General features: G+C 60.5%; 1 protein-coding gene across 1 annotated transcript in view; it reads right to left on the reverse strand.

The window, feature by feature from the left end:
• Positions 1-25,967, reverse strand: part of CSMD1 (CUB and Sushi multiple domains 1) — a gene marked incomplete at both ends in the record, with an annotated part of 639,423 nt that overhangs the window by 103,779 nt on the left and 509,677 nt on the right. Inside the window, 7 exons of the mRNA XM_084232118.1 lie at positions 445-771; positions 1,673-1,855; positions 3,206-3,318; positions 7,007-7,110; positions 11,920-12,041; positions 14,933-15,057; positions 21,103-21,190. Coding sequence (XP_084088244.1) covers positions 445-771; positions 1,673-1,855; positions 3,206-3,318; positions 7,007-7,110; positions 11,920-12,041; positions 14,933-15,057; positions 21,103-21,190 — 1,062 coding nt within the window. The remainder of the gene's footprint in view (positions 1-444; positions 772-1,672; positions 1,856-3,205; positions 3,319-7,006; positions 7,111-11,919; positions 12,042-14,932; positions 15,058-21,102; positions 21,191-25,967) is intronic.

Consider the following 25,967-nt stretch of genomic DNA (forward strand, 5'->3'; position numbering starts at 1 on the left):
AGTTGCTAAATTATGTCACCACACCTCGTCCCCAGCGCCTCTCCATGCCCACTCCAGAGGGCAGCTGTGTGTGGACACAGCTGAGACACAGAGGCAGGCGTCCTGCCAACATCATGGTCATGCAGTGCTGCTGCCCCACACACCCGCCTCCGGGCCCCGCCGCCCTGCGCCATCACAGGAGGGCGCTGGACAGAGGGATGGGCGGGGCACGGGCGCTGGGTGGGTGGGGGGCGGAGGGGTGGTGAGGGGATGGGGAAGGGACGGAGAAGGTGAGCGGAGGGGCAGTGGGGTCAGTCTTCAGTGTGGGGCCCGAGGGCGGCCTCAGCAGAGTGCAGCAGCTTCTGCTGTCAGGTTAGCGCTGGCCAAGGCCAGTCCGGCTACCAGACCCCGCAGGGGGCCTGACGCTCAGCCGCGACGCGCCCGTGGGGAGCGGGGGACACTCACTGGTGTAGGTGATGTTGAACCCCCGGCCGGTGGTGGAGTGGTCAGACTGGAACTCCAGGCGGACGACGTGTCCACTGCTGGCCAGCTGCGAAGGCACTTCGTTGCCGGAAAAAGTACCCAGGACGGTCATTTCCGAAATGCCGTCGTCCTTGACTGCGAGGAAGTCAAACTGAGGCTCCACGTCGAAGTCGTTGAAGATGAGGTGGACCCGGCTCCCGGGCTCGGAGATGACCAGCCACACGCAGTTCATGTTGTTGCCGTACTCCTCCGGGTAGTTCGGGGACAGGATGACCCCCGCCGCCGCCGTGAAGTTGAAGAAACACGAGACTGCGGAGACACCGTGGGTCTGTGGACAGCAGGCGCAGGCCCCTCGGGGCGGAGCACCCCCCACGGGGCGGGGCTGGGAGCCCAGGAGAGCAGGGTCGGGACGAGCCCCTCGGGGGCTGACCCTGGCAGGCGCCGGAGCTCCGGCGTGACTTCCCGCGTCCCTGACCACTGCCAGCCCCTAAGGCCATTGGTGCCCCGCGCCCCTCATGGGCTCGGCTCACTCTACACCCCCACATGCCCTGTCTCAAACGACTTGGTCTGGTCAGCTACGGGGTGACCATTGCGAGCTCTGAAAGCCACGGGCTGGGTGAGAGCACAGGACTCTCCCGGAAAATTCACCTCCAGTGCGTCCAGCCACGGAGTGCCAGCCTGGACTCCGCACGGAGGGCCAGCCTGGACTCCGCACGGAGGGCCAGCCTGGACACCGCATGGAGGGCCAGCCTGGACACCGCATGGAGGGCCAGCCTGGACACTGCGCGGCCCAGGCAGAGGGACTGCGGGCCCTGCGGTGAGGCTACCGTCTTGCCCCGTGTGGTTTCTCGTGCATGTCCCGGACACTGCCTGGTCAGTGGCAAGATTGAAATTCCTTCTTCCCAGCGGGCCGTGAGTGAAAGCCCTCTGCGCGGGAGGGGGCCTCCCAGGGACACGCCCCGCTGCTACCCCTGTGTGTGCGTCACCGGCCGCCAGGCCCTCCACGGTCCACGCCGGGCCTGCAGCCGGAATGGCCACAGCCGGATGGCCGCAGCGGGGTTTGGGCCCTGGCGCCCCTTTATCCCGGGGACGGGGGCATCTCAGAGGAGCTGCAGTTACGTGAGGGATGCGGGAAGGCCGTAGGGCCTGCGTGTGGTGAGGGTCCCCCGAAGGTGGGCGCTGCCCCCGCCCCCGGCTGCAGGACACTCACAGACGCAGCTGGGCTTGTTCCCCGACCACTGGTTGTTCTGCTGGCAGGTGATGACCCGCTCGCCCACCAGCTCGAAGGCCGCCTGGCACTGGAAGGTCAGCGAGTCCCCGTGCCGGAAGCTGCTGCCCGTCCGCTTCCCATAGGGGGGGACGCCGGGGTCTCCGCAGCCCCCCTTCTCGATCTCTGAACGTGGGAGAGAGAGAGCAAGGCCTGTTACCCCCCAACCGACAAGAAGACTGCGGCGTGGCGGCCACTTGGGAGGTGGACGGTGTCCTGTGGCTGCTGCTCGGAGCATCGCTCTGCTACGGGCCCCAGACGCTGCCTCTGCCCAGCAGTTAGTGGGGATCCAGGAGCAGGGCGGTGTCGGGGGTGCCAGGTGTCGAGGGCACGTGCCACGCAGACCGCTGGGGTCCGGGAGGGGCTGCCCCCAACTCGGCTCCACTTGGTGGCCGCCCCGCCCCTCCCCTGTGGCCCTGCCGGTGTCTGCAGAGGGATGGGGGGCGGGTCGGCCCTCCTCCAGGGACACGGGGCCGGGGGGCTGCCGGGAGTGACGTTACTTCAGTCGAGGACGGAGCCATTTTAGACTCTATCAGATCTCACCGGCTGGACATGGCACCTACCATTTCTTACCCCTGAATTTCATTAAAAAATAGGTTTTATTCTTCCAGTGGCGAAATTTTAAATTAAGTAGATTTTCAAAATTCATGCATAAGTTTTGAAAGTCCAAACAATTCCTGCTGCCTGCGAGGGGACCTAAAAACAGTGTTCAAATCACGTCCAGCGACTGTTTAATCAACATTCCAGGCAAAAGGGAACTTGAGAGACAATTTTCAAAAGTACAGAAATAAACAGCCCTGCAGCCAGAGCTGCTCCCGACGCGGTTTTCCTGGGGAAGAACTTTCCAGAAGGCCAGAGGACAGCAGAAGCGCAGGGGGCGGCTGCGGCTGGAGGGAGACAGCAGCGGCTGGCACAGCCAGGAGGGCCTGGCCGCCGCCGTGTCCACTGTGCAGTGTCCCCAGACTCGCTCAAGCCAGGAGGGCGCTGGGGGGCACTGGCCGCCAGGGGGCTGCGCTGCAGGCAGCGGAGAAACAGCCTCGCACAGCAGCCGAGGAAGGGACGGCGCTGCCCGCGGCGGCCTGGCAGCTCCTGGGGGAGGCCCGAATGGCATCGGGGGACCCAGCTCTGGTCCAGGTGGCAGCTCCTCCGCGCAGCCTGGCTCTGAGTGCAGACCCTAGGACCCGTGCCCTGCAGAGGCTGGATGCCCACAACCGCACGCAGCGCCCTCCGGGACACGTGCACCCCGGGCACACCCGGCCCTGTGCTCAGTCAGCAGGTCCTGGCACATGCCCAAGCTCCGCACACCCCGCAGCTCCGCACCCCGCCAGAGGGCCGCGCCCCCAGCCGAGCCTCTAGAGCGGGGGTCTCGGTTGCCAAGACCGGCGAGCAGGCCCTGGCCGAGGGGCACAGTTACCCTGCGCTGCCCGCCCAACTCCCCCAGGGGGCTGGCCCAGGGGAGCCGCCCGCCCGGCCTACCTTGGTACACGGCCTTGAAGCCGGCCGAGGCGATGCTGTCGTCAGACTGCAGGTGCAGCCACATCTGGTTGCTCATGCTCACAATGAGGTCGGGCACGCTGGAGCCCGTGAGCCTGCGGGGGAGACGGGCCATCAGCCGCCGCGCCAGGGGGCGCCTTCCCAGACGGCGCGGGGCTTGCGTATAAGCAGCCCAGCCCGGAGGCGGCCAGAGATGGTGTTGGCGGCGGCCAGGGGGACAGAGGTGGTGGGGGTGGCGGGTGGACGGATGGAGGTGATGGGGGTGGACGGGGAGTAAGAGGACAGGTGGACAGACAGGTCCGGCCTCCTGGTCACCGCGCCCCAGGAGCTGAAGGGCCAGGGTCACGCAGGCAGCGAGCAGGCTCTTGTGACCTTCCGAGGACAGTGAGGGGCCATCACACGTGCTGGGGTCCGGCCCGGGGCGGCCTCGTGGACACCAACGTCCTCTCGCTCGGGGGACCCGCCTCCTGGCTCCCCGGGCGAGTCTGGCCGACAGCGGGTGCTGCTGTCAGAGCTGAGGGGTGACTGCTCGCAGCCCGCTGCCCCCGCAGAGTCTCCGGTGTCAGTTTCCAGTGATTTCGCGTTTGCAGTTCAGGCTGAAGTGGGCCTTTCTGCCGGCGAGCGGGGCCTCAGCGGACCTGGAGCGGGCGCCGCCCCGCCTCCCCCTCGCGTCCCGCCGGCCCCGTGTCCGCGTGGGCACCCCTGGGGCTGCGGCTCCCGACGGCGGCTGGGCGGCGGGGCACGTTCTCCGCCTGCTCTCTGGGCCGGGGTCGGGCGGGTGGTGGCCTTGGTCCTGCCGAGCAGGCGGCTGCCGTCAGCGGGTCCCTCCACGCGCCCCTGCGCCGTGTCCCGCTCACCAGCCGCGGCTCCGCGCCCGATGGCAGGGTTGGGCCCCGGCCCCTCTCCTGGGGCCAACGCCCAGCAGCATCTTGTTCGTCCCTGAGCGTCTCGCCGCGCCCGGCAGCTCGGCACTGGTGACGCCGCTGGGACGCCCCCGCTTCCCGGCGCCCGGGGGTGCTGAGGTGCCTCTGCAGGAGACTGGAAGGCGCGCTGTGAAAGGGGTCCTGAGGCTCGGTCTGCATGCAGCTCGCACCCGCATGGCGTCGCCAGGCTCACGCCCTCACACTTCCCGGTGACGCCTGCGGAGGAGCCCCCGAGCCCAGACTGTGCGTCAGCCCCGGCCGGCGCCGCGGCGCTGTGCGGATAAACTGCCGAAGTTGATCTTCAGTTTCTCTCTCTCTCTTTTTTTTTTTTAATAGAGGCTTTTTTTTTTTTAATTTATTTGTTTGTTTGTTTGTTTGTTTGTTTTTTGTTTATACAAGCACTGGGCACAGTCAGAAGCGCGGGAGGGTGAGAGAATCCACCAGAGCCAGAGCGGGGAGCAGAGCAGGCAGAAGGACCGAAGGACACTGCTGAGGGGAGCAGCGGGCAGCAGGAGAGGTCTGCGCGCCATGTGGGACCCTCCTCCGGTGGCCGGGGAGCAGCCGGGGATCGAACCGGCGCCGCAGCGGCCGCGGGCAGCTTCGCAACCCAGCGCTCAACCGCTGCGCCACCAGGGAGGCTTAATCTTCAGTTTCTCTTAAAGATACTCGAGCACGATGGTCAGAATAATCAGTTTAAATTTTGTATTTTCACGGCCTACACATTTTTCTTATTTTTCTAGCTGGGGGATCCAGGACTGCTGAGAAGACACGATTCCAACGTGTCTGGCTCTTGGAACGATCCTCCGTCTCTCCCCCCAGCGGGAGGTGCTGCAGCGCACGCGGGACGTCACCAGACACCTCACTGTCCCTCGGTCACTCGCTCGCGAGGACCCGCCGCCGGGAGGGCTGAGCCTCGCCGGGCCCGTCCACCTGCTGCGGGGACGGCGGCGCCTGCGGGTGCCGTGACGAGACGCGACGCTGCGCCCCGTGGTGACACAACAAGCCTCTCGTTTACACTCCGTGGAGTTCAATTTGCTGTTTCTTATGATTCACGTCTAGTTCACGGTGAGAACAGCCCGGGGTGTTTCTCCTCGCTTGCCGGGTGTGGACTCAGAGACTGTCCTCGCTCCTGGAGGGGCTGCGCGGGGACGACTCTCACCCGCAGGCCCGGCGGCGCCGCCCGTCTGGGTCCCGTCCCCGGGGCGTCAGCCACGCAGGCCACGGCCCGGGCTTCCTGCTCTCGCTCAGCTTCGGCAAACAGCTTCTTCCAAGGAAATGCCCCACGTGTGTATTTAAACGCCTCGGAGGGATGTTCTCACCACCACTTTCTTCACCCTGGCTTCCACCTTCCCGACCCGCCCGCCCTGCCCGGGGCAGCCTGCTCCACGCGGCCAGGCCGGGCCTGTGGGGTGCGTGTGCCTAGCGCCCAGGACCCGCCGCGGCCTCCATCCTTGCCTGGAGCCTCTGTGACGGGCAGGCCACGAGCCGACCCCCTCCCCTGGGCCTGCTCCACCCATCACGGAGGAGCTGGCCCCGCTGCCCTCTCATGGCGGGCTCTGGAGGCCCTTGTGACGTGGCCCTTCTGTCCAGTGGCCTCCCCCGTCCCACTCACAATCCTGAGCCGGGGCCAGACCTCGCCCCTGCCTTGACGCGCGCCTGCTCCAAGCGCCGTCTTCCCTGGTGCCCCTGCAGCCCCGTCACCAGAAACCTGCCCCGCCTGCCCCAGCCCGGCTCCGGCCGACCCACAGCGCATGTCCTGGGCGGGCCGCCTGCGCCACCAGCTCCCCCCACTCCGCTGCTGGTCCCCCCAACCGTGTTCCTGCTCTCAGCAGCGAACGGCATTTGGGAGTCCACAAGGAAAATGTTCCAGGCCATTAAGACATTTAACTCCTGCCTCTCGGGGTCTCGGAATCCCCCAGACGCCACGACTGTCCAGAACACGGACCGGCTGCGAGGCCGTCCCGTCCTCCCGGCGCGCCCGCAGGCGCGTTAAGGCCTGGACACCTGGACACCAGCGGTGTTTATTTTACTGCATGATAATTTTTAAAAACTTATTCGAGTCTGGAGACCAGGACGCATTCCCGACGCCGAGCCGGAGGCTGCTCCCTGGGCGAGGCCCGCGGGCTGCAGCAGGGCCCCGGGGGGCGGAGAGCACACGCCTGCCGCCGACACAGCCCCGCCTGGCAGTTTTGGGGTTTTTATGTCCGTGGATTCCATAAATGCCGCAGACGGGGGGAGATGCAGAGCTCTCGACACACGCGTCGTCGCCCACTTGCCTCGGGGCTGGTGTGGCCACTGGGGACGTGCCGGGGGCAAGCGGGAGCTAAGATCCGGGGGGGCCGGGCTCAGGCGCCCCCAGCAGAGGGAGGGCCTTCGCAGGGCTGCAGGGGCGGGGTCTGGGCCCACATTGCGGGCGCACGGCAGCCCGGCCGGGGGTCGCATCCACGCCGGGGCGGGGCGGCCCTTGCTCCCCTCCCGGGGTGGCGGCCAGAGGGTGTCCTGCGCTGATTCCCTTGCGCGAGAGACGGGCTTTGTCTGGAGAGCGTTCAGCAGCCGCAGCGGTGGGCGTGGGGACGGGTGTGGTGGTGACAGGTGTGGGTCTGGCCAGAGTCACGCCCTCGGGCTCCTGTCCCCGCTCCCCGGTCAGGGCGCCAGGGAAGCTGCCCACCTCCCGGGGCGCGGAGGACCCGCTGACCCACCCAGAGAGGGCCAGGAGCCCCTGCTCTGCTCTCACTCGTCAGTACTTTTGCTCTTGCTGCTTTTTTACGATTCTGAAAAAACAACAACCCGCCACAGGCCACGCAGCCCAGCGCAGCTCCCCCAGGGGGCCGCAGGACGCCGGGGCCTGGGCCGTACTTACACGTAGAGGACCGTCCTGCTGTCCCCCACCTTCCCCGCGTCCCCGACGGTCAGCGTGTCGTAGCCGCGCTCCAGCTCGAACTCCTGGAAGGCCAGCTTGATGACCTGGAAGACAGGCGCCCCTGAACGCTCGCCCGCCCGCCCGCCCTGCCCGGCAGCCTCAAGCGCCTTGGAAGGACCGAGAGCCCTGAGACTCGCGTCTACCAGACGGCAAGGCTCACGGTGTCCGCAGGGACCCAAGGCGACCGGCAGGGACGCAAGGTTCACGTCGCTGGCATCTCTCGGAGGCCCGAGACCAGCGTCACCCGCACAGCCGCAGACGCCAGGGCCGCCCACGCCGCCCTGCGGACAGACCCGGCCGGGCTGCCCCGACAGCTGCTCTGCCAAGTCTTGAAGTTTCTGTTTATGAAACACTTTGCACAGGATGGACACCGGGTCACACCCACACCCACCACGAAGGTTCTGTGCCTCCCACAGCGCCGGACGCTCGCCTCCAAGACGCGCCCTCAGCAGTCAACACGGCACGTCCACCGGCGCATGCCGAGGAGCCGGCGGTCTACGGCTCTCTCGATGGCCGCGACCCCGCTCGCTGCTGGGCTCCCCCCGCCCCCTCTCCACCCCCTCGACCAGCTGCTTCCTCCTTTCCTGCCCCCGCGGAGCCGCAGTGTGTTCCTGGCACCAGGGGGGACCTCGGCCGAAGCTCAACGAGGCGGCAGCACCGGGGTGGGCGCGGGAGGACGGGGGCCCGCCAGGGCACGGCGCCCACCTCCGGCCTGCAGGGACTCAGCACAGGCCCGTTTCCCCGAAGGCCTCACATCGTTTGTTTTTTATCCCACCTCAAGGCAAACCTGCTTTACGTGTGAATTTCAAATGCAGATGCACTTACACACGCACGCTTGCTTGTGCTCGCTTTTAATTCAAATGTTTTTTGTCCAAAAAGGCGCCAACCACGATTTGCGTTTCCCCCTCACTTTCCACGCTCGTCATCCCCTGCGTGAGCCCGTCACACACGGTCACTCGTCCACGGCTGCGCATCCGACCGCACCGGCTGCGGGGCAGGTGCGGCCCAGGAGGCCTGTCCCTGAGCTGGGGCCTCCGTGTCTGCTGGGGTCTGGGCTGCGCAGGGGGACACGCGGGAGCCTTGGAGCTGGCGGGGAAGACCGGGCGCCAACACAGCCAAGGCAAGTCCTGCGTGGAGCAGCAGCCTGGCCAATCCCTGGCCACTCCTGACCCACCAGCCTCCTCAGAGACAAAAGGCACGAGACACTGGCTTACTGCGCAGCATGAGGGCCGCCGTCCGCGAGGCACCCCGCTGAGGAAGCTCACGCCCGCGAGTCGGAACGGGCAGCGAGAGCCACCCGAGAGGCCGGAGAGCGGCCGCTGGCTCAGGGCCCTTGGGACAGCAGCTCTCGGAACAGTGGCCCCACCCCGTCCTCCCCGCAGCAGCCACAGGCCCCGGCTGCAGACATCGAAAGTCTCTGCGCCTCCCGGGGAGCCGGGAAACACAGGCCGGGCGGAGGGTCCCGTGAACGAGAACGACCGTCTCTCGATGCCGCCCCTGCACAGGCTGGGCGTGTGGGCCGCGTCCTCGGCCCACGGGGCATCGGGCTCGTGCGCAGTGCCCAGCGCCTGGCCTCGCAGGGCCCCAGCTCCGCTGTCCAGCTCCCCCCGACCGACGCCGCCCACACATGTCCTGGACGCCAGGGCCTGGGGCCACCGCCCGCCCCAGCCCTGCTTGGGGCCATGGGGACAGCAGCTCATGGAGCCGGAGACACTCGGGCCCGGCGAGCCTGACGTCCTGTCACTGGAGCGCGAGGGCAGACGGCAACGCGTGCACACACAGACCCTCAGCGCCGCGCCCCCTGCCCCGCTGCAGAGACAGCCGCGTCTCCTCCCAGTGGCTGCCCGTGCGACTCAGCGCTGGCCGCCCCATCACGGGAGGCGGCACCGCTCGCCCTGTCAACAGGCTGTGCCTGTGGCTCCCACCCTTGGGAAGGCATGGCCAGGGCAGCCGCGGCCATCTGGAAGCTGACCTCCACCGATGGAAGCTCCCTGGCCCTCCCGCGCCAGCCCTGGACACAGCTGAGCTGGGCTGGTCACCGCTGGGCGTACCGGACGGGCCAGCGCTGGCCACGGATAGGAGAAGGTGCGTGAGGACAAAGGCGTGCGCTGGGGCACACGTCCCGTGCCCTGTGGACTTATGCTGCACACACTGCACATCCTGGCAGGCGTGACTACGGGACTGATTTCAGAGCCGCGGCTTTGTACGAAGAATTTTTTCTTGTGATTTGGCGTAAACTGACCGTCACCGGTTCCCGCCGGAACGCGGCGAGAGCAAGGCCTTCGTGCAAGGTTGAGGCGCTGAGGACAGTGTTTATGCTCTGATGGACGCTGGGAATTTATCTTTGTTTTCTATTCCAGCTCCATTCTCAAAACTTTGCAACTACTTCAAGTGACCAGTCCGGGAGCCCCGGGGAGAGGCCTCTGCTCTCGACGCCACACGGAGCTCGCCTCGTCGCCAGAGCGCTCACTCCAGAAACCCCCTTATTTGGAATTTCTCCCAAGGAGTCAAATTAAGCCTAATTATACTTAATGGTGATGGCTGCTGCTTAATTCGGACGGTAACGCTGCTTCATCGAGTTGCCGTCAGGTGTCTGCACGACGGTCTCCATGAGCATCCCGTGCGGCGCTGTCGGCCCCAAACCCCTCACCAGGGTGCTGAGGGTCTGTGTGTGCACGTGTGGCCGTCTGGACACCTCGCCAGCCAGGGCAGGGCAGGGTGGGGAGCCCCTGGGGTGGTGCGCGGCTCCCGGTGTGCAGGCCATCGTGCTCAGAAGTGGCCGAGCGCACACAGAGCCCGTCCCGACGCACACAGAGCGCACAGAGCCCATGGACGCAAGCGAGAAGTGAGGCCTCTCTGAGACTCGTGGGGCCATGTCGCAGATGCCACCCTCAGCTGCCACTGCGCTCTCTGGTCAGGCTTACAAACCGGCTTCAAGATGACCACGAACCACACGCACACCCATCTGACCACAGGGCCAGAGTGCGCCACTGCCCACCTCCAGCCGAGGGCTGGGCTGAGACCTGCTGGGCTCATGGGCTCCGGCGCCGCTTGGCTTCCTCCGCAGCTGCGTGACCACCCGTGTGACCCCAGCGCCCATGTGACCGCCTGTGTGACCCCAGCACCCGTGTGACCCCAGGCCGCCAGGGCCGCCCCCCCCTCAGCAGGAAGCCCCCGAAGGGCTTGGCACTCCTGCGTCTCGCCAGCGGTTTTCCTCCAAAGCAGAACACGCTCGACCTGTTTGCTGACAGCGCGCCCAGGAGAGAGGACGGGGGAGAAGCCCCGTGGGTGAGCGTCCAGCGGGTGTCCCAATAAATCCCCTATTAATCGAATTACTTCTTTTTAACTTTTTTCTTTAAAAAATACGCGATCAAGTAAAGAGGTCTGCTGCCTTCCAAACTGCAAATGTAGCGTGACTGAGCATTTTGCAAAATGCCCAGCGATGTCACGTCCTTAACACAGAGACGCTTCCTCCCCGGCCCCTCAGGGGAGCGGCACAGCAGGTGCGCCAGCCCTTCCCACCCGACAGATGCCCACAAGCCAGGCCGCGGTCGTGCTGCCCCTAAGATTTTACCATCTGACCTTAAGCTCTCGTAAACGCCACAGACACGTGATTCACTCGTTGGAAACAAAACGAAATGAGACCCCACAGGCCTTCAGATGTTCTGCGTTGAACCTTCACGCCCCACCGGGGCGGCCACGCGGGGACAGAAGCCCGGCTGCCCAGGGGCGGTGCAGCATCCAGCCACCCCCTGACCCGTCAGCATCTCCCTTCACAGGTGGGCACCCGAGGCCCAGGGCCTCCACCAGCTGCCCAGGGCCCACGCCTCGGAGGCAGGGCTGCGGCCCGGGGCGGGACGGCCCGCGGGAGGAGAAGGCCCTCAGCAGCCGGGGCGGGGTTGGCCTGGACACCAGGCGCCGCCGAGGGACAGCGAGAGGGGGCGGCTTCCGTGGGCGTCAACGCCACCAAGAGGTCCCGCGTGGGAAGGGAAACCTACACAACCCTGAGCGAGTGTCAGTTGTGTCGACAAAAGCTTCTGTTTTCACGTAAGTCAGAACTGAGACGCTGGGGCAGACAGCAAGAGGTGCCGGAGTCAAAATCAGAATCTGGCCTCTGAGATCTGAGAACTCAACAGCTTCCCGATAAATGTATTTAAATCTGACAATTATTTCAATAAAAATAAAAGTGGAGGTGAGCCTTGCAGACATGGGCCTCCCGGCAACACCCAGAAACTGACCGTTTGAATGGGCTCAGGACATTGGGTGACTGTTACTAAAAACTATTCCCCTTCATGTTATTTAATTTAGTAAAATCCATACTTGGTTTTTAGACCAAGTTTTTATTAAAAAAATTAAATCAATACAAGGATGTGAAATAAAAGACGTGTATCTCAGTGGCGTCTCAGACCCAACTCAGACACACAGTGAGGCCGGGGGCGGGAGGCCGGGGGCGGGAGGCCGGGGGTGGGAGGCCGGGGGCGGGGAGGCCGGGGTGGGGCCAAAGGCTCAGAAGTCCAGCCACGGGGTGGATCTGGGTGCCCCGCAGCCGGCGGCTGGAGAGCACGACGCTGAAAGGTGGTGAAGGGACAGATTCAGAAATTCCGACACCAGAAAACCGCGAGAGTGGTCGGGAATGTCAACGTGTCGTGGCGGCTGCTTTGCAGTGAGTTTATCCCCCAGTCGTCACGCTCCTCTCCTGAAGGAGCCACACGACTCGCCCGTGCGCGTGGGCAGGAGAGGCAGACACGGCCCAGGGCCAGCAGGGCCAGCAGGGCCCGCGCGGAGCACGGCCCGAGTGTCTGCGCCCAGACCCGCTCACCCACAGACGGCCGCACCGCGCGGCCAGGGCCTACCTTGTCGGGGTCCGCGGTGGTGATGACCCACACGCAGTGGGCGTTGTCCTCGTACTGCACGGGGTAGTTCGGGGAGGTGATGACGCCGCTGGGCCCGCGCAGGTTGGACCCACAGGTTCGAGCTGAAACACAGAGAGGGGGCGTCGTTCCCAGCACGGCTCCGGGCCCACCGGCCAGCTCGTGGGCCTGACACGGGGCTCAGGCCTCTGCCCACGGCCGGCAACGCTGCGCAGAGACACGGCTCGGCAGCCCCCAGGACTCCTGCCTCCTGCCCGGGGCGCCCAGCGAGCCCCGGACGGCGGGCAGCTCCCTGCTTGGGCCGAGGCCTGGGAGCTGCAGTTGCTGCTTCCCGCCCTTCAGCATCAAAGTGAGAACTGCAGATTTCGTCCCATTAGCGAAACAGGCGCCACTGTGGGTCCTGGTGCGTCAGCGGGACGTGCCCTTGAGGCCCAGGAGACACGCGCCCTGTGCCACGGTCCCAGGCGAGCTCGCCCACGGCCGCGCTGGGTAGGGCTGGCCCCTCGGCCACTCTGAGCCCTGCCCCAGGCGACGGTCTCTGTGCGCGGGGCGCAGAGGCTGGCACAGTGGGCGGCGGTGGCTGCGGGGTGCAGCCCTCCCACAGCGGGGGGCGTAAGAGCCCAATGTCTCTCCCATCTGAGGCTCCATCCCACAATAAACTGTGCCGACGCCTTTCAGAGCAGCTCGCAGGTGGACCGAAAACATCACTGGATGTTTAAAAAAGTAGGACTGCAGACTCCAAAAGGACAAAGAAAATAGCTTGAATTTGAAAGACAAAGCAAATTACACGAATTGCATAACTCAGTAAATACGACGTTTCCAATCAAGATCTATTTCAGCCTCCTCTGCAAGAAGGGGTGCATTTCCCCCAAATCAAAAGGCCATTTTGGAAATCAAGTGGCAGCCTGGGCGCCAGCCTCAACATCAGTCATTTGGGCCTGAGCAGGCAGTGGAACAAGCTGATTCCGCGAGCAGGGGCCAGAGGGAGCGACGCTTCGCCTCGGACACGCGGTGGCGGGGACTCGCCCTGGGGACCCCGGCGGGTCCGCCCCAAACTAAACAGAACCGGGTCCAAGCTCCAGGCCGTCTCGGAGGGGAGGCGTCGGGAGAACAACTCTCGGCTTCTCCTGCTCCCCGGGGCGGACGCGGGCCCCGTTTATACCGACACGAATACGGGTCACGCGGTTGCCGGCACCCCTGAGCTGGAACGACCCGCCTCAGCCCGTGTTTCCAGGGGCAGCGCTCCCCGGGGCCGCGCCCTCCCCTCCGCTGGGCACCCTCAACGCTGCCTGCCACGGTCCCTGTCTCTCACGGGTGAGAAGGTGCAGAGGCGGCAGCAGGCGACTTCTCGCCAGGCTGCTCTAACTGCCCCACGACACGGGGGTCGGCAAGGGCCTCTGGACGCGACTCTGAGCAGGCGGCCTCGCTTCCCGCACGCGGCGCTCCTTGGCCGAGGCTGGACGCAGCAGGTGCCCTCGGGCCTGACCCTCACGGGCAGAGCCCGCCTCTGGGGACAGCTTCCGAGAGAGGACGCTGGCGAGACCCGGGAGACTCCCTGAAGACACTCGGGCACAGACGCTAACGAGGAGACGCCGCAGAGCAGCTCCCGGAAAAATCAAGTCCCAGCGCCTGCACGTCAGACGCTCACACGCGGCCAGATTTGCTCTTGAGCAGCTGCTATAAGCAGAATCAGCGCTGCTCTCTAAATACTCGCTGGCGCGATTTCAAATTAGCATCAATGCGAGGACCGTGTGCAGCTGGGACTCGCGTGCGGCCGCCCCCACCCCCACGTGCTCCTGCCCGCGCCCGGCGCCCCAGGCTGCTGGAAGCGTCACCCCGAAACTGACTTATTCAAAGTGGCCACCAGCTCTCTGCGAGAATCCCCTCCCGCTGCCTGGGGACACGGGAGTTTTCGTGGTTATATTTTTGCGAAATAACTGTAGGTAAAATATCGGAGGGGAGCAGCTCGCTCACTGGATGGCCAGGTGCACACGGCGCTGCCCCCCACAGAGCAGGAGCGCAGGCCCTGCAAGGAGCTTTCTCGCCCAGAGTCGTCTAAAGAATTTTCTGTCTTTGCTCTTAGAAATAAATCCCTATTTTTGCAACTCTTTTTTGTATTAAATAAGATTTTGGCTCTTTTTACCCACACTTTTACTCAAGTCATCAAAGTAAACAGATGAGACGGAATCGGCTGCCCGCCCGGGGCAGGGTCCCTCGTGTACCCCGGGCGGGGATCCGCTCCCTGGGTCCCGGCGTGTCCAGTCAGCACTGAGAGTTTCCAAGCGGTCGCCTTCCCTGACACCATCTAACTGCGGCGAGTCCTCGTCCTCCCCAAATAGCTTCCTGGGAGCCTGCCCTGCAGCTCACTCTGGCTTTGCTCTCCCACCGGCCCCTGCCCGCCCTGCCTCCCGCTGGCCCTCCGGGCACCACCGCCCCGCACCCCGCCCCGGCCGCCATGCTTGTGCAAGGGCTTCCCACGGGCACGCGGGTGTCCCTGTAGCTCCCAGCGCCGGCATGATGGTGCATCTGCAGGGAGTGACGTTGCCCCTGGGCTGTGAGTCCCACGAACGCCCCAGACTGGCTGGAGGTCACATGCAGGCCCTGGGTCCCCGCTCTCCAGCAGGGCGGGTGCTGCAGGGCTTCTTCCAGACCGGGCGGCTAGGAAGGCTCCCTGCACCTGGACACTCTGACCCCTGCACCCGGACTCTGACCCCCGCACCCAGACTCTGACCCCCGCACCCAGACTCTGACCCCCACATCTGGACTCTGGCCCCTGCACCTGAACTCTGATCCCTGCATCAGACTCTGACGCCCCCGCACCCCCGCACCCGAACTCTGACCCCCAAGGCCTGGATGCTCTGACCCCCACACCTGGACTCTGATCCCCCGACCCGGACTCTGACCCCAGCACCTGGACTCTGACCCCTGAGGCCTGGCGTGTGTGCCTGTGGCCCCAGCAGCAGGGGCCCAGGCGGCGGCCGTGGGGGCAGCTCACCTCGGCAGACAGGCCGGTGGTCGCTCCAGGCCGCCAGCGTCTCGGTCAGCCTCTGGCAGGTGACGCTCTTGGAGCCCTGGAGCACATAGTTGTCCTCACAGGAGAACTGCACGCTCGCGCCAACCCTGAGCAGCCAAAACAGAAAACACCACGTCAGCCGTGGAGGACACTGCAGAGGCGTGAGGGCTGCGGCGTGCCCTGCCGCCCAGTCGGCCGCCCATCGAGTCCCGCCGGTGTCTGTCAGCATGACGTGCGGGCGGTCAGCTCCGCCTGGACTCAGCACGGCACCCAGCCCATGGGCCTGGCTCTCGGGAGCTCTCCTGCCTGCACTGCGAGGCAAACATGTGAGAGAAGAGCAGGGTGACCACGAGGGCCCGACACGCTCGTGGGGAGACAGTGGACAGACCGTGTGCTGCCGCGCAAGCACCGCACAGACAGGGCCGGGCACGCCCGGGGCAGGGACCAGCGAGGCGCTCCCAGGGCTCGGGACGCAGATGCAGGACGGGGCCGTGGGGCCCAGGAGGCAGGCGGTTTCCTGGCAAGAGCAGCAGAGGGGCCAGTGGTGGCAGCTGCTGCAGGATGCGCCTGGGTCCACAGCCACGTGCTCTGGCCACGCGCGGGTTGCGGCCTGTTCGGTGCTCTCGCCACTGTGATTTTTTAAATTTCCAACAAAGAGCAAAACAAAAGGCCTCAGTAAAGAATCGATGCTACGACCACAAAGATTAATTATATTTTAGAAAAATATTATATTCTTGTGACATTATATTTCACAATGACATATTATAGTCCGTGATGTAATATTTCAAAAATACGTCTTACAGGAAAAGAATGATTTGTTTTACAAGAAAACAATCCTTTCCACCCAGAGTTAGATGAGAAATTGCTTTGGCTCCAGAAAAAACCTCCTTTGACTTCACCCGAATGCGAGGCGCCCGCCCAGGGCTGCTGTGAGGCAGAGGAAACTTCAGAGCAACTGGACAGTGAGGCCCCATCACAGGCGGGGGGAGCACAGGGGGAAGAACCAGAGAGAGCGGGAAACAGAGGGACACCCCTAAATTCAGCGTCAGCATCTACTCAATGTGAGCAGCAATGCTCGTGTTCAGAGACCTCAGGCGGGAAATGCACGCGAAGAGCCGCCGGCTCCAAGGCCCATCCCCCATGGCCGATGGCAAGGCTGTGCCTCTGCCTAGCTGCGTAGTATTCCGCTTCAGGGGGCTCATAATAAACGAAATAAGTCAGATGGAGAAAGGCAAACACCAAATGCTTTCACAAGTGTGTGCAAGATAAAGACAACAAACACTCTAGCGAAGCAAAACAGAAACTGAGATGCAGAGAGCAGCCTGGTGTCCGCAGGAGCCCAGGGGGAGGAGGGGAAAGTGGGCCAAGGGAGCCAACCGTGGGGTCTTGGACAGAAGCTGGGCCGTGGGCGGCGACCACCGTGCGGGGGATGCAGACGCCTAAGTGCACGGCCAATTCCTGGGACATACACTGGTTTAAAACAGGGCCAATAAAAATTTTAAAAAGCGCGAACGGGCCTGTTACATATAATAATGTCCCCAACCCTTGCATTGACACGAGTGATGTTCGTGCAGGAAGCCATCGCAGGGGGCTGGGCTGTAGAGCGTCCTAGTGGACCGGCCAGGCTCGCCCACGGGGAGCAGCAGGGGCTCCGCCTCCCTTCCTGCACCCGGGCCAGAGCCGGACCCGCTGGACCTCACCCATGCCCGGACTCCTCCCCACCGGACAAGCTACACAGGTGCCCACAAACTGCTCGCGGGTCAGCGTGAGGGACGTGGAAACATCCAGCCATGGCAATTTTCCTTACTGAAACCATTAAAGTCGATAATGACTTATTTGCGGTTGATTGATGACATTTAGTTTCAAATTCCAGCTCTGAGCATCACCAGAAATATCTTGCTCTGTCATCATTCTGGATCTCACAGCTGTATTTGTGGACGTGGGGAGGCTGTATCCGCCTGTACCTGGCACACGTCCCACCAACAGGAAACAGAATGACAGATGTCCGTGCACCCGTCAGCTCTCCATCCTGATTCCAGCTCCATCCTGCGCATGTTGGTAATTGAATTTTTCCATCCATCTGCTCATAAACACTCAGTTCTAATGAGGCTACTTTGTCTTTTAGACAGTGGATGATGGTGAAGAAAATGGCTCCAAAATTGATCTGAATTCAAATAAGAAAGCTTATCCTCTTGGACACCGTTTATTTAGAATTCTTTATAGATACTAGCGGAATTAATATTTAGATGGTCTATGGAAAGAAGAGATTTCCAAAGAAACAAGAAGAATACTATAAATAAAATCAGATGAGAAATATTTTATCAACCTAATAAAATAAATTCTTTTCAAACAAAAGCAACCCCAAATTACACGCAATTACAGCACTAACTACAGATGAATCCCATCCTCTCCTCTTGACAATTCTGGTCATTAGTTTGGAGGACATGCTAGTCATTCAGTTTGATTTATTACAAGAGTTTAGAAAGAGCTGAAATGCCTTTCATGAAAAAAATCTCAGAAAGATTTAAAATACCCAGGCTGGTCCTCCCCCGTCTAACACCAGCACGCGCAGCAAGGCCCTGCAGCCCGGCCACCTGCACGTGGCGCCGTGTGGCCTGGCGGGTGACTCTGCGAGGGCTCCGTGCGCCCAGAACACACGCAGCTGGACAAACACAGAGTTTGCACATCGGACCCCAGGACCACCCCACGGTTCCAACTGTCAACTTGGGTGACACTGAATTTAATTCAGCTGGGGCACAGCGGCACGTTCCGCTGGTCACCGGTTCTGCGCCCTCAAAGCTCCAACCGAGGACGGAGTCCATGCGGCCGCGTCACCGGCCCGCCCTGTGCGTTTGTTACCTCTAAGACGTGAGCTGCAGACCGGGTGGGGGTGTGGGGCCCTCAGAGGCTCTGGTTATTTGATAATGATGCTCATCATAGGCATGCTGAGATGGCATCTGACTTTTTCCAGATGTTACTGATGATACGAACACAAAGGTGGGCAGAACCGAGCGTATGAAGGTGAATCCGGGCAAGAGCAAAACGGCCCCAGCAACAACTAAACATGGAAATCAAAGGCCAGTGTCATGTTAGAAAGTCCTTGATGAAATAGGAAAACATATAAATTCTATGATGCTTAACCCTGAATTTCAAATGCACGTCAGGGGACCTCGAGGAAGGAAGCACAGGAGAAACTGTTGAGGTGTGAGCGGAACGTCACACCTTTATTTCCCTGGAACGTCTCTTTATTTGAAAAAATAAAAAGCTGGTGTTGCTGAGACGCCGGTATTCCTCGACACGTTCCAAAGAACGAGGGAGTGAGCAACTCAAGGAAGACAGCTGACAAGCCTTGTAGCCAGCGATAAATTCCAAGTTGTACAATCACAACTAGTGTTTTTGAAAAGCTGTATTTGTTACTGCATTCTACAAACTGCAGTGCTTAGAGTTTTCCTGATAAGCTACGTCATGAACAAACATGACGCGATATTGTGGCATTAAATGCACCGAAAGGCCAGTGCACAGTGGTAGGGTATCACAGGGGGGACAGACGGGACACTGGGCCAGCGCATTTCAATGCACTGACCTACAAGATGTGTGTTCTTGTGATTTCATATTTTATATCTCAACTAACCTTTAAGAAAATTTAATTGGTAATTTCTGTTATAATATCTAAAAAGAATTACATAATCATTGGAAAGGTTATTGGAATATTATTTTCAACCATAGATGAGGCAGCATTTTTAAAATATTAATCAAGGCGACATGATGTGACAAATGAAATGTAGAAACACTTTCCCAAGGTGATAAAAGAGGCCCAAGGAGGCTCAGCACCACAGTCACGCCGAACGATGCGCCAGAATGTTCCACCCAAGGTCACCCAGTGCCAGAAGTTCTAATGTGACCTTGTACTATATGTCCTGGCCGGTGCCTTCAGGCAAAGGAAACAGCCATTCATATTGGACAGAATTATTTGCAATTGACAGGATCACCCCAAGGATGAAGGAGAACGTCCTGCAAAATCTACCAAAACGCTACCTGTATTTTCTTATGAAAATACAGAATATTTTACCTTTCAAGTTATTTTTCCAGCTGCTGTACTGCCTGATTCCCAGGGGCTCAGAGCCGTGTCAACAGCACAGGGGTTTCCCGGGACAGTAAGAAGAGAAGTCGCCAGCTCGCCTCCCCCGAGCCGCCAGCACTGCCTCAGGCTGAGTGGTCCGGAGGCTAACAGGGGCCAGGCTGTGACTGCGAGACGGGGTGAGGCCAGTGGCCTCCTGAGACGCGGATGAAGGCCCCTCACTGCTCGTGCCAGCGCTGGCCCTGAAGTCCTTGTTACCTTCGGGAGATTCAGCAGCTTCTCTGTTCTTCTCGCCAGAGGATGCAATTTGAGCAGCGTGGCACTGTCAGGTGGAATGTAACTTGCTGCCTTGAAGAGCAGAGCTCTGCCAGGAAGACCAGGGGTGTCCAGGCTCAGGGGAAGAATGTCGGGGATGGCTGAGTAAAAGACAGGCAGGGCGCCTCCTACACACTGGTTGGCAGCCTGTGCCAGCACCACCGCCCCCACGAGACAGGGATGGAGACCCTCGTGCATGTCCTGGAGGAGCGAGCGTCAGTCCTGGAGGAGCGAAAATGGACCCGTCACTCACGATGCAGCTCCGGGGCCGCCTGCCACGGGAGGGCGACGGGTCCTTAGGGAGTGAGGCCTGGAGAGCGTCTTTCCTGAGTCGGGAAATGGAGGTGACTTGAGACAAGAAAGGATTACAGAGGGCAGAACCCTGCAGGGGCTCTTGCAGGAAGGTGGCATTCCACGCATGTTCTTCCGCTTTGGAGGTGAAAGTCCTAAGTGCCTCCAGCTGACCGCTCTTCTCCATGTGAGACTCCGGCGTCCATGTCGGCCGCCTGAGCCGCACGCCAGAACGCACCAGGTTGGGGCGAGCCACGGCTGCTCCTGACCCCGGTGCTTCCAGAGTGCCCTGGGCTGGTGAGGGAGCCGAGCTGGCGCGGGCAGTGGCAGCCGGCAGCCAGCTGGGCCCCTTGCACGCTCCAGAACCGAGGGGCAGGGGCGTGCCCCCTTCAGCCAGCTCCTGCCCGCCTCACTCTGCCCCCTCTGGAGCCTCCTCCCTCCTGCGGGGCGCACACTCCCCAGAGCTCTTGTGTAAGATCCCCGCTCAGGCTCTGCTTCAAGGAGCGCGGACCCACCCGCGGCCGTGATGTCCCAGCGCCCGTGGGGACCCTGCGGCCCCCCCACACCGCCTGCTCTCAGCCGGCCGCCAGCTGGGAGGCCCGCGCGGTCAGGCTCACACCCGCGCTGTTTCCCCTGCCCGTGGGAGCACAGCCTGACCCGCGCCACTAGGCACCCCTCAGCGCGGCTCTTTGCTGTGCTTTCCGAAGATGCCAGAGCTGCCCGGCCACCAGCCCTTCCCCGGGCAGCGCTGCCGCCTGGCGGTTCCCGGCGCCCAGATCTGGCCTGGGCCTCTGCACACGCCCCTTCCTCGCTCTCAAGACGGTGAGATTATAAGGCGAGAAATCACATCCGTGTGACCTTGGATTTGGGCGTCCTGCACGCTTGGATTTTGCAGCTGCCTCACAATACAAGTGTCCACCTTGTAAGCCGGAAAATGTTCAGTTTCCACAAATAATAAAAAATGCAAACATTCCCACCATCAGCACTCCAGCAGTCACTCTACATCCACAACGGAACCACTAGACAGCGGCGTCCAGTCAGGATAATCCTGCCGAGGGGACACAGCACCACTGAGTGCCACTGGCGTTCACCACCGCACAAGTTTATTTAATGAGAAGCCTGTAGCTGTGGTTAAATTTTTGCCCCATTAATTTGTTAAACATTAACGAAAATACACCCATATATTGAAAGGTACCTAATTAAAAACAGAAGGGGGGAAGAGCCTGGAGACAAAGTTTGAACATTTAGAGCTAACATTTCAATGGTGGTTCAAACAGCGAACGGCATCAACTGCAGAGAATCTGCAATTTCTCATCACGATGTATTTTAGGATTCAGAAAATAGCACGGCTGCATAATAAGCAGAAGTTGTATTTTGAGTGAGAAAGACAAAGGAGAGAAGAGCGGCGCGCTGAAATTATACGTGCTGGAAAAATAGCACGCTTTGAAATGATGGCTGCATCCCCTACCTGAAGTCAGAACCTGCTCTTCTTCCATTTTCTGGAACCCCAGGGTCTGGACACATGTCAGAGGCCAAGGCAACACCTCCTTGACTCACTGTAACGGAAAGAAACATAGTTAAAGTTCCCTTTAATTATTGAGGAACTATCCAGGAGATAAATTTACATTAGGCAGGTGTTATTCTTAAATTAGGATTTAAAATATACTTCAAAATTTAAGACAGCTTAGCTAGGTTAAAAGGAATCTATTATTCCTGTCGAACAATAACTTTTTACCCAGTGAGAAGGTGTTAAGATTTTTTTACTTGAACTCTTTCCTCATTGAAGAGGTTTACATTTAATTTAAAAACATTTCTCATTATGATTATGCTTATGACAAATTGCAATTAATAATATGGTTGCAGAAAATAGCACCATGGCATACAGGCCGTAGCTGATGTCAAAGGAAGCCTTCATGCATTCCCCAGGGTGAAATAGAGACATTAATTGTCTGTTAAGACTGATACAAGAAATAATTTAAATAAAATTACCTATTATCTTCTAAACATCAAACATGATTTTCACTGAGCTAATAAGAGTGCTGTTCTTCTTGCACAGACATGCGGGAGCATTTCCTGAATCTGCCCCAGGAGGAAGCTGTCTTCCTTTTGGGATGTTGTGCTGCTACAGAACAGCTTGTGGAGGGTGCACTTGCTGATCAGATAGAGCGGCCAGCGTCCCTCGAGGCACCCTACTGAACCAGTCTGACCCAACCAAGAGGATGCTTCTGTCTTTCCAGAAAATTACATTCCATAAAGCCCAAACACGTGTGAACATACGATTTTATCACTTGCAGCTATAACGCACGCGTACAAACAATTTTTCCACATATACAATGGCTCCAAAACAAGAAAAACATTAGTGTGGGTAGATTTGAACTTTATAAGCATCTTATTAAGTTCTGCACAATAAAACACCAATAATGACAGCAAGAGTTAGGGTTTATTGCTAAACGAGGGTGAAATGGGACATGGACATAAGCCTTCATTAACTACAACCCTTACAGACCGCAGTCGACGAATGCGTGCCTGGGAAATAGTTCATCATTACAGTTTCATTAACCTATATCTCTTAGAGATTTTATTTCCTTTTCATTAAGTTTTTATATCATCTAAAATATTTTGCTGTGTAGTTTGAAAGATAGGTTGAAATTAAAAATTTTCTTTCCCAAATATTTAATTTGCTCAACCCAACTTAAAAACAGTCACAAGTTCAGGAGTGACATGAGCAAGATGATGCAACAGGCAGCCCAGGACCCACTGTCCCCATGGAAATACCAACCAACAAGCATGACTATGAAGTGCATTTTGACGAAATTATCCAGAATCTAGAGCAACCAGCAAACATCCGTGAAGACAGAGTCACATGTACTATAAGAAACATCCTTATATTACATCTCGAGTGCAAGTTCCTTCAGCATTTCTATACAGTTCAGCTGGATTAAATTTAATCATTTTTCAGGCCCTTGCCCGACGCCCGCCCTACATGACCCAGCACAGTGGAGAGGACTCAGCCCCGGGTCCTCGCTGAGGCGAGGATCTGGCCTGCGTCGGCTGCCTGACTTGACTCCGTCCTGCCTGATGTGAAGTGCAGACGGGGAAGGTGGCTGGCAGGCAGGGAAGGCTGCACCAACCACCACTGCATTTATAAAGGGCAGGGGACGGCAGCCATGTGGGTGCCTGGTGGCAAGATAAGATAAGAACGCAGTGAGACAGTTAAGACCCCGCCAAGCAGGCAGGGTCGGGCTCCGTGTGTTAAAGCAGTTGGGAGAGGGTGGGGTCGGAAGCTCACACAAGCCCAGCAGACCATGCACAGGCAGGGTCTGAGAGGACACGTCCTCCTGCCAGGCTAATCTCAAGGGAAGCGCTAATTAGCAATGGTCTTCCACACCCCCCTGCAAAGCCTGGGAGGGGTTTCTTTCTTTCAAATGCTCAATTTTTAACAATCATCGGAAGACATACAAAGAAACAAGGAAACGTGGTCAACATTCATATCCAAACGAGTCCCTGAAGACGCACAGGCATCAGCGGCACCGGACAAAGACTTCGAGGCAACTGTATTAAATGTGAATGCGAATAAATAATGGGGGGCCATTCTCAACTTTGAGGAAAGAGATAAACACACCAATCCAAGGAGCACAATAAACTCCAAGTAGCATAGACTCAACTAGCCCCATGACAAGAAACTTACACTGTCAAAAGACAAAGACAATTTTGAAGGCAGAAAGAGCAAAACAACTTAGAATGAACAGCAAATTTCCAATCCAGCTATCATTTGACTTCTCAGCAGGCTCCTTGGCGGTCAGAAGCCTACGTGGTGATAAAGTTAAACACGAGAGAAAACAAACACGGTCAACTGAGGGTTTTCCATCCAGCAGAGCTAGTCCTCACCGGAAAGGAGGGAACACGAAGACATCAGCAAAAGAAAGCTGAGGGAGCTCGCTGGAGCTGCAGAGGGTGTGGTGTCTGCTGTGGCTACTATTACGCTGATTCCGTGGGAGACGCCGTCACTGGGGCTCTTCTGTGTGACCCCCAGGGCAGCACAAAGAACATATCTACAGATTACACACGAGAGAACCTGCGAAGGGAACCCCAGTGCATCGCTACAAAAAAGTCAACTTAACACAGAGGGAGAGAGAAATGGCTGAAAGAAGGGCCCGGAAAGCCATGACACGCAGAAAGCAAATAACAAAATGATGAACAGCCACGCTTTCCCATCAGTAAATTTATTTAAATATAAATGGGACCAATTTCCTGTGCAGGCTGAATCTTACCCCCAGATCCCTAAGTTGACGTCCCGAGCCCTGGACTCAGAACATGCCTGAGATGGGGACATGGGGCCTCTGCTGAGGGAGGTGAGAGAAAGTCTCGTGGGCCCCCCTGTGGCGCAGGGGTTGCGTCTCAGCGCTGTCAAGCTGTCCGCTGCCATCGTGGCCTGAGCTCCTGGGATCAGCTGTGTCTGTGCCACCTGCTGAGTCTTTCCTACTTTGAGGTCCCTGCCCTTCCGGCCGGAGCCCGGGCAACACGGGTGGCCAGGGCCGGGCCAGTCGCTGCTGTCGCGGTGAGAGGGCAGTGGGTGGTGTCTCGGGGGCCCTCACGGGTCCGTAAGCCTTGAGCCTTATATTGGCAACGCAAGAACAGACAGCAGTGACGCCCCTGGGGATTAATAATCCGGAATGAGTCATTTAAACACGTTCACACTTCCCAGGGAAACTGCCCCCGGGGGTCGCGGCCTGTCTCACTGCTGAGCCTCTTTGTGCAGAGCCGAGAGCTGCCCTTTGGTGGGGGGGACTCTGACGTGGCCGTGGCCTCCTGCAGTCCCAGGAGCTGACGCATGCGTGAGCAGCACAGCTGCAGGCACATGCTCTGCCAGCACAGTCGGCTGAACCCCGCCAGACCCAACTGGGGGGGCACGCTCGTTGGCTGGGGGCCTCGCAGCAGCGGAGACCAGTGTCCACAGTCTCCGGGGTGGAGGGGCAGGCCGAGGCCGCCAGGGCAGGCCGGAAGCGGCAGCCGCACCAGAGAAGGCCCAGCCACGGCCCGATGCGACCCCTTCCTGATTTGCATCTCCCCTCGCTCTGCGCCTGCGCGGCTCTGGAATAAGAGATGAAAACAAAACCTACTCGACTTCAGGACTAAGAAGCTTGCTTGGAAAGGGGGGTTTGCCTCTACAAGATACAATCATTTCCTTTTGAAGTGGAAATAACCCTGCTGGTGCCCTCGCCGGGATGGGCCGGAACATCCCTGACTTGTGTCTGCTCCCCTCACTCTCCCCGGCTGTGGGCCGCGGGAAAGCCCTGCAAAGGAGTCACTTTCCGGGTTCCCGCTACAGGCAGGCTCCGGGGGGCGAGCCCCCTCCTCAGGCCCCGCTGGGCTTCTCCGCCCGCCAGCAGGAGGCTGCCGGGGCGGAGGGAAGCTGGGGCCAGGTGCCCCATCCCGCCTGGCCCTCGTCTTCCCCACACCGGCCACTGCTCCGGCTCTGCCCAGAGGGCCCTGGGGAGGCCGGCGCGGCCTGGAGCTGTCCCTGGAGCTGCTGGGAGCTGTGTCCCTCGTGAGGCAGGAGCGTCCAGGGCTGGTCGAGGTGCCCCCATGTGAGGCCTGAGCGGGTGACCTGGCCAGCCAGGGGGGTGTGGGCAGTGGCTTGAGACCAGGAGTCTGGCCGCAGCCTGCACCCTCCCTTGTGGCCCGGCTGGCAGGACGAGGTAGGCGATTCCAGGAGCCCGGGGCGCGGCGGGCTCCAGGCCGGTCAGCTGGCGCGGCCCAGCAAAGGGAACACAGCCCGAGCGCCTGATGACTGGTCAGATGTCCCCTCTGCGATAGCCAAGGGCCGAGTCACTGCCTCGGGTCACCCTGATATCAATGTGAAGGCGCCCACATACAGGGGGCCTGGAGGGAGGCCTGGACGACAAGGCCAGGTGGCTGGGCAGGGCCCCCCGGGGCCAGACCGCTGCTCCCAAGGGTTACGCAGGTCACGGCAGGGACGCCCCCGCCACAAAGGGGCAGGGAGGGGCTGGGGGTAGGGAGGGGGCAGGGAGGGGGTGGGGAGGGGGCAGGGCAGGCCTGTGCAGGGCGGCAGGCTGGTCCCACCCGAGGCCTCCGCGGTGTCGCCCCTGGACGCCCGCTGCCCAACTGCATGCCCCGTGCGGCGCCTGCGGCTCCTGGGGACAGGCTGCCCCCGCTGGCCAAGCAGCCCCCAGAGTGTCCTCTGCACCGGAAGGAGGGACCCGCGGGCGCGACCGGGGCCCCCGAGGTGGCGCAGAGACCTGGGTGCCCCCACTTGTGCCCCAGCCGGGAAGTGCTCACCCTCCCCGGGGGCCGCGGTGCGTTCTCCGGGCA

This window comes from Talpa europaea, assembly GCF_964194135.1.
Source record: "Talpa europaea genome assembly, chromosome: 4".
NCBI lineage: Eukaryota > Metazoa > Chordata > Mammalia > Eulipotyphla > Talpidae > Talpa > Talpa europaea.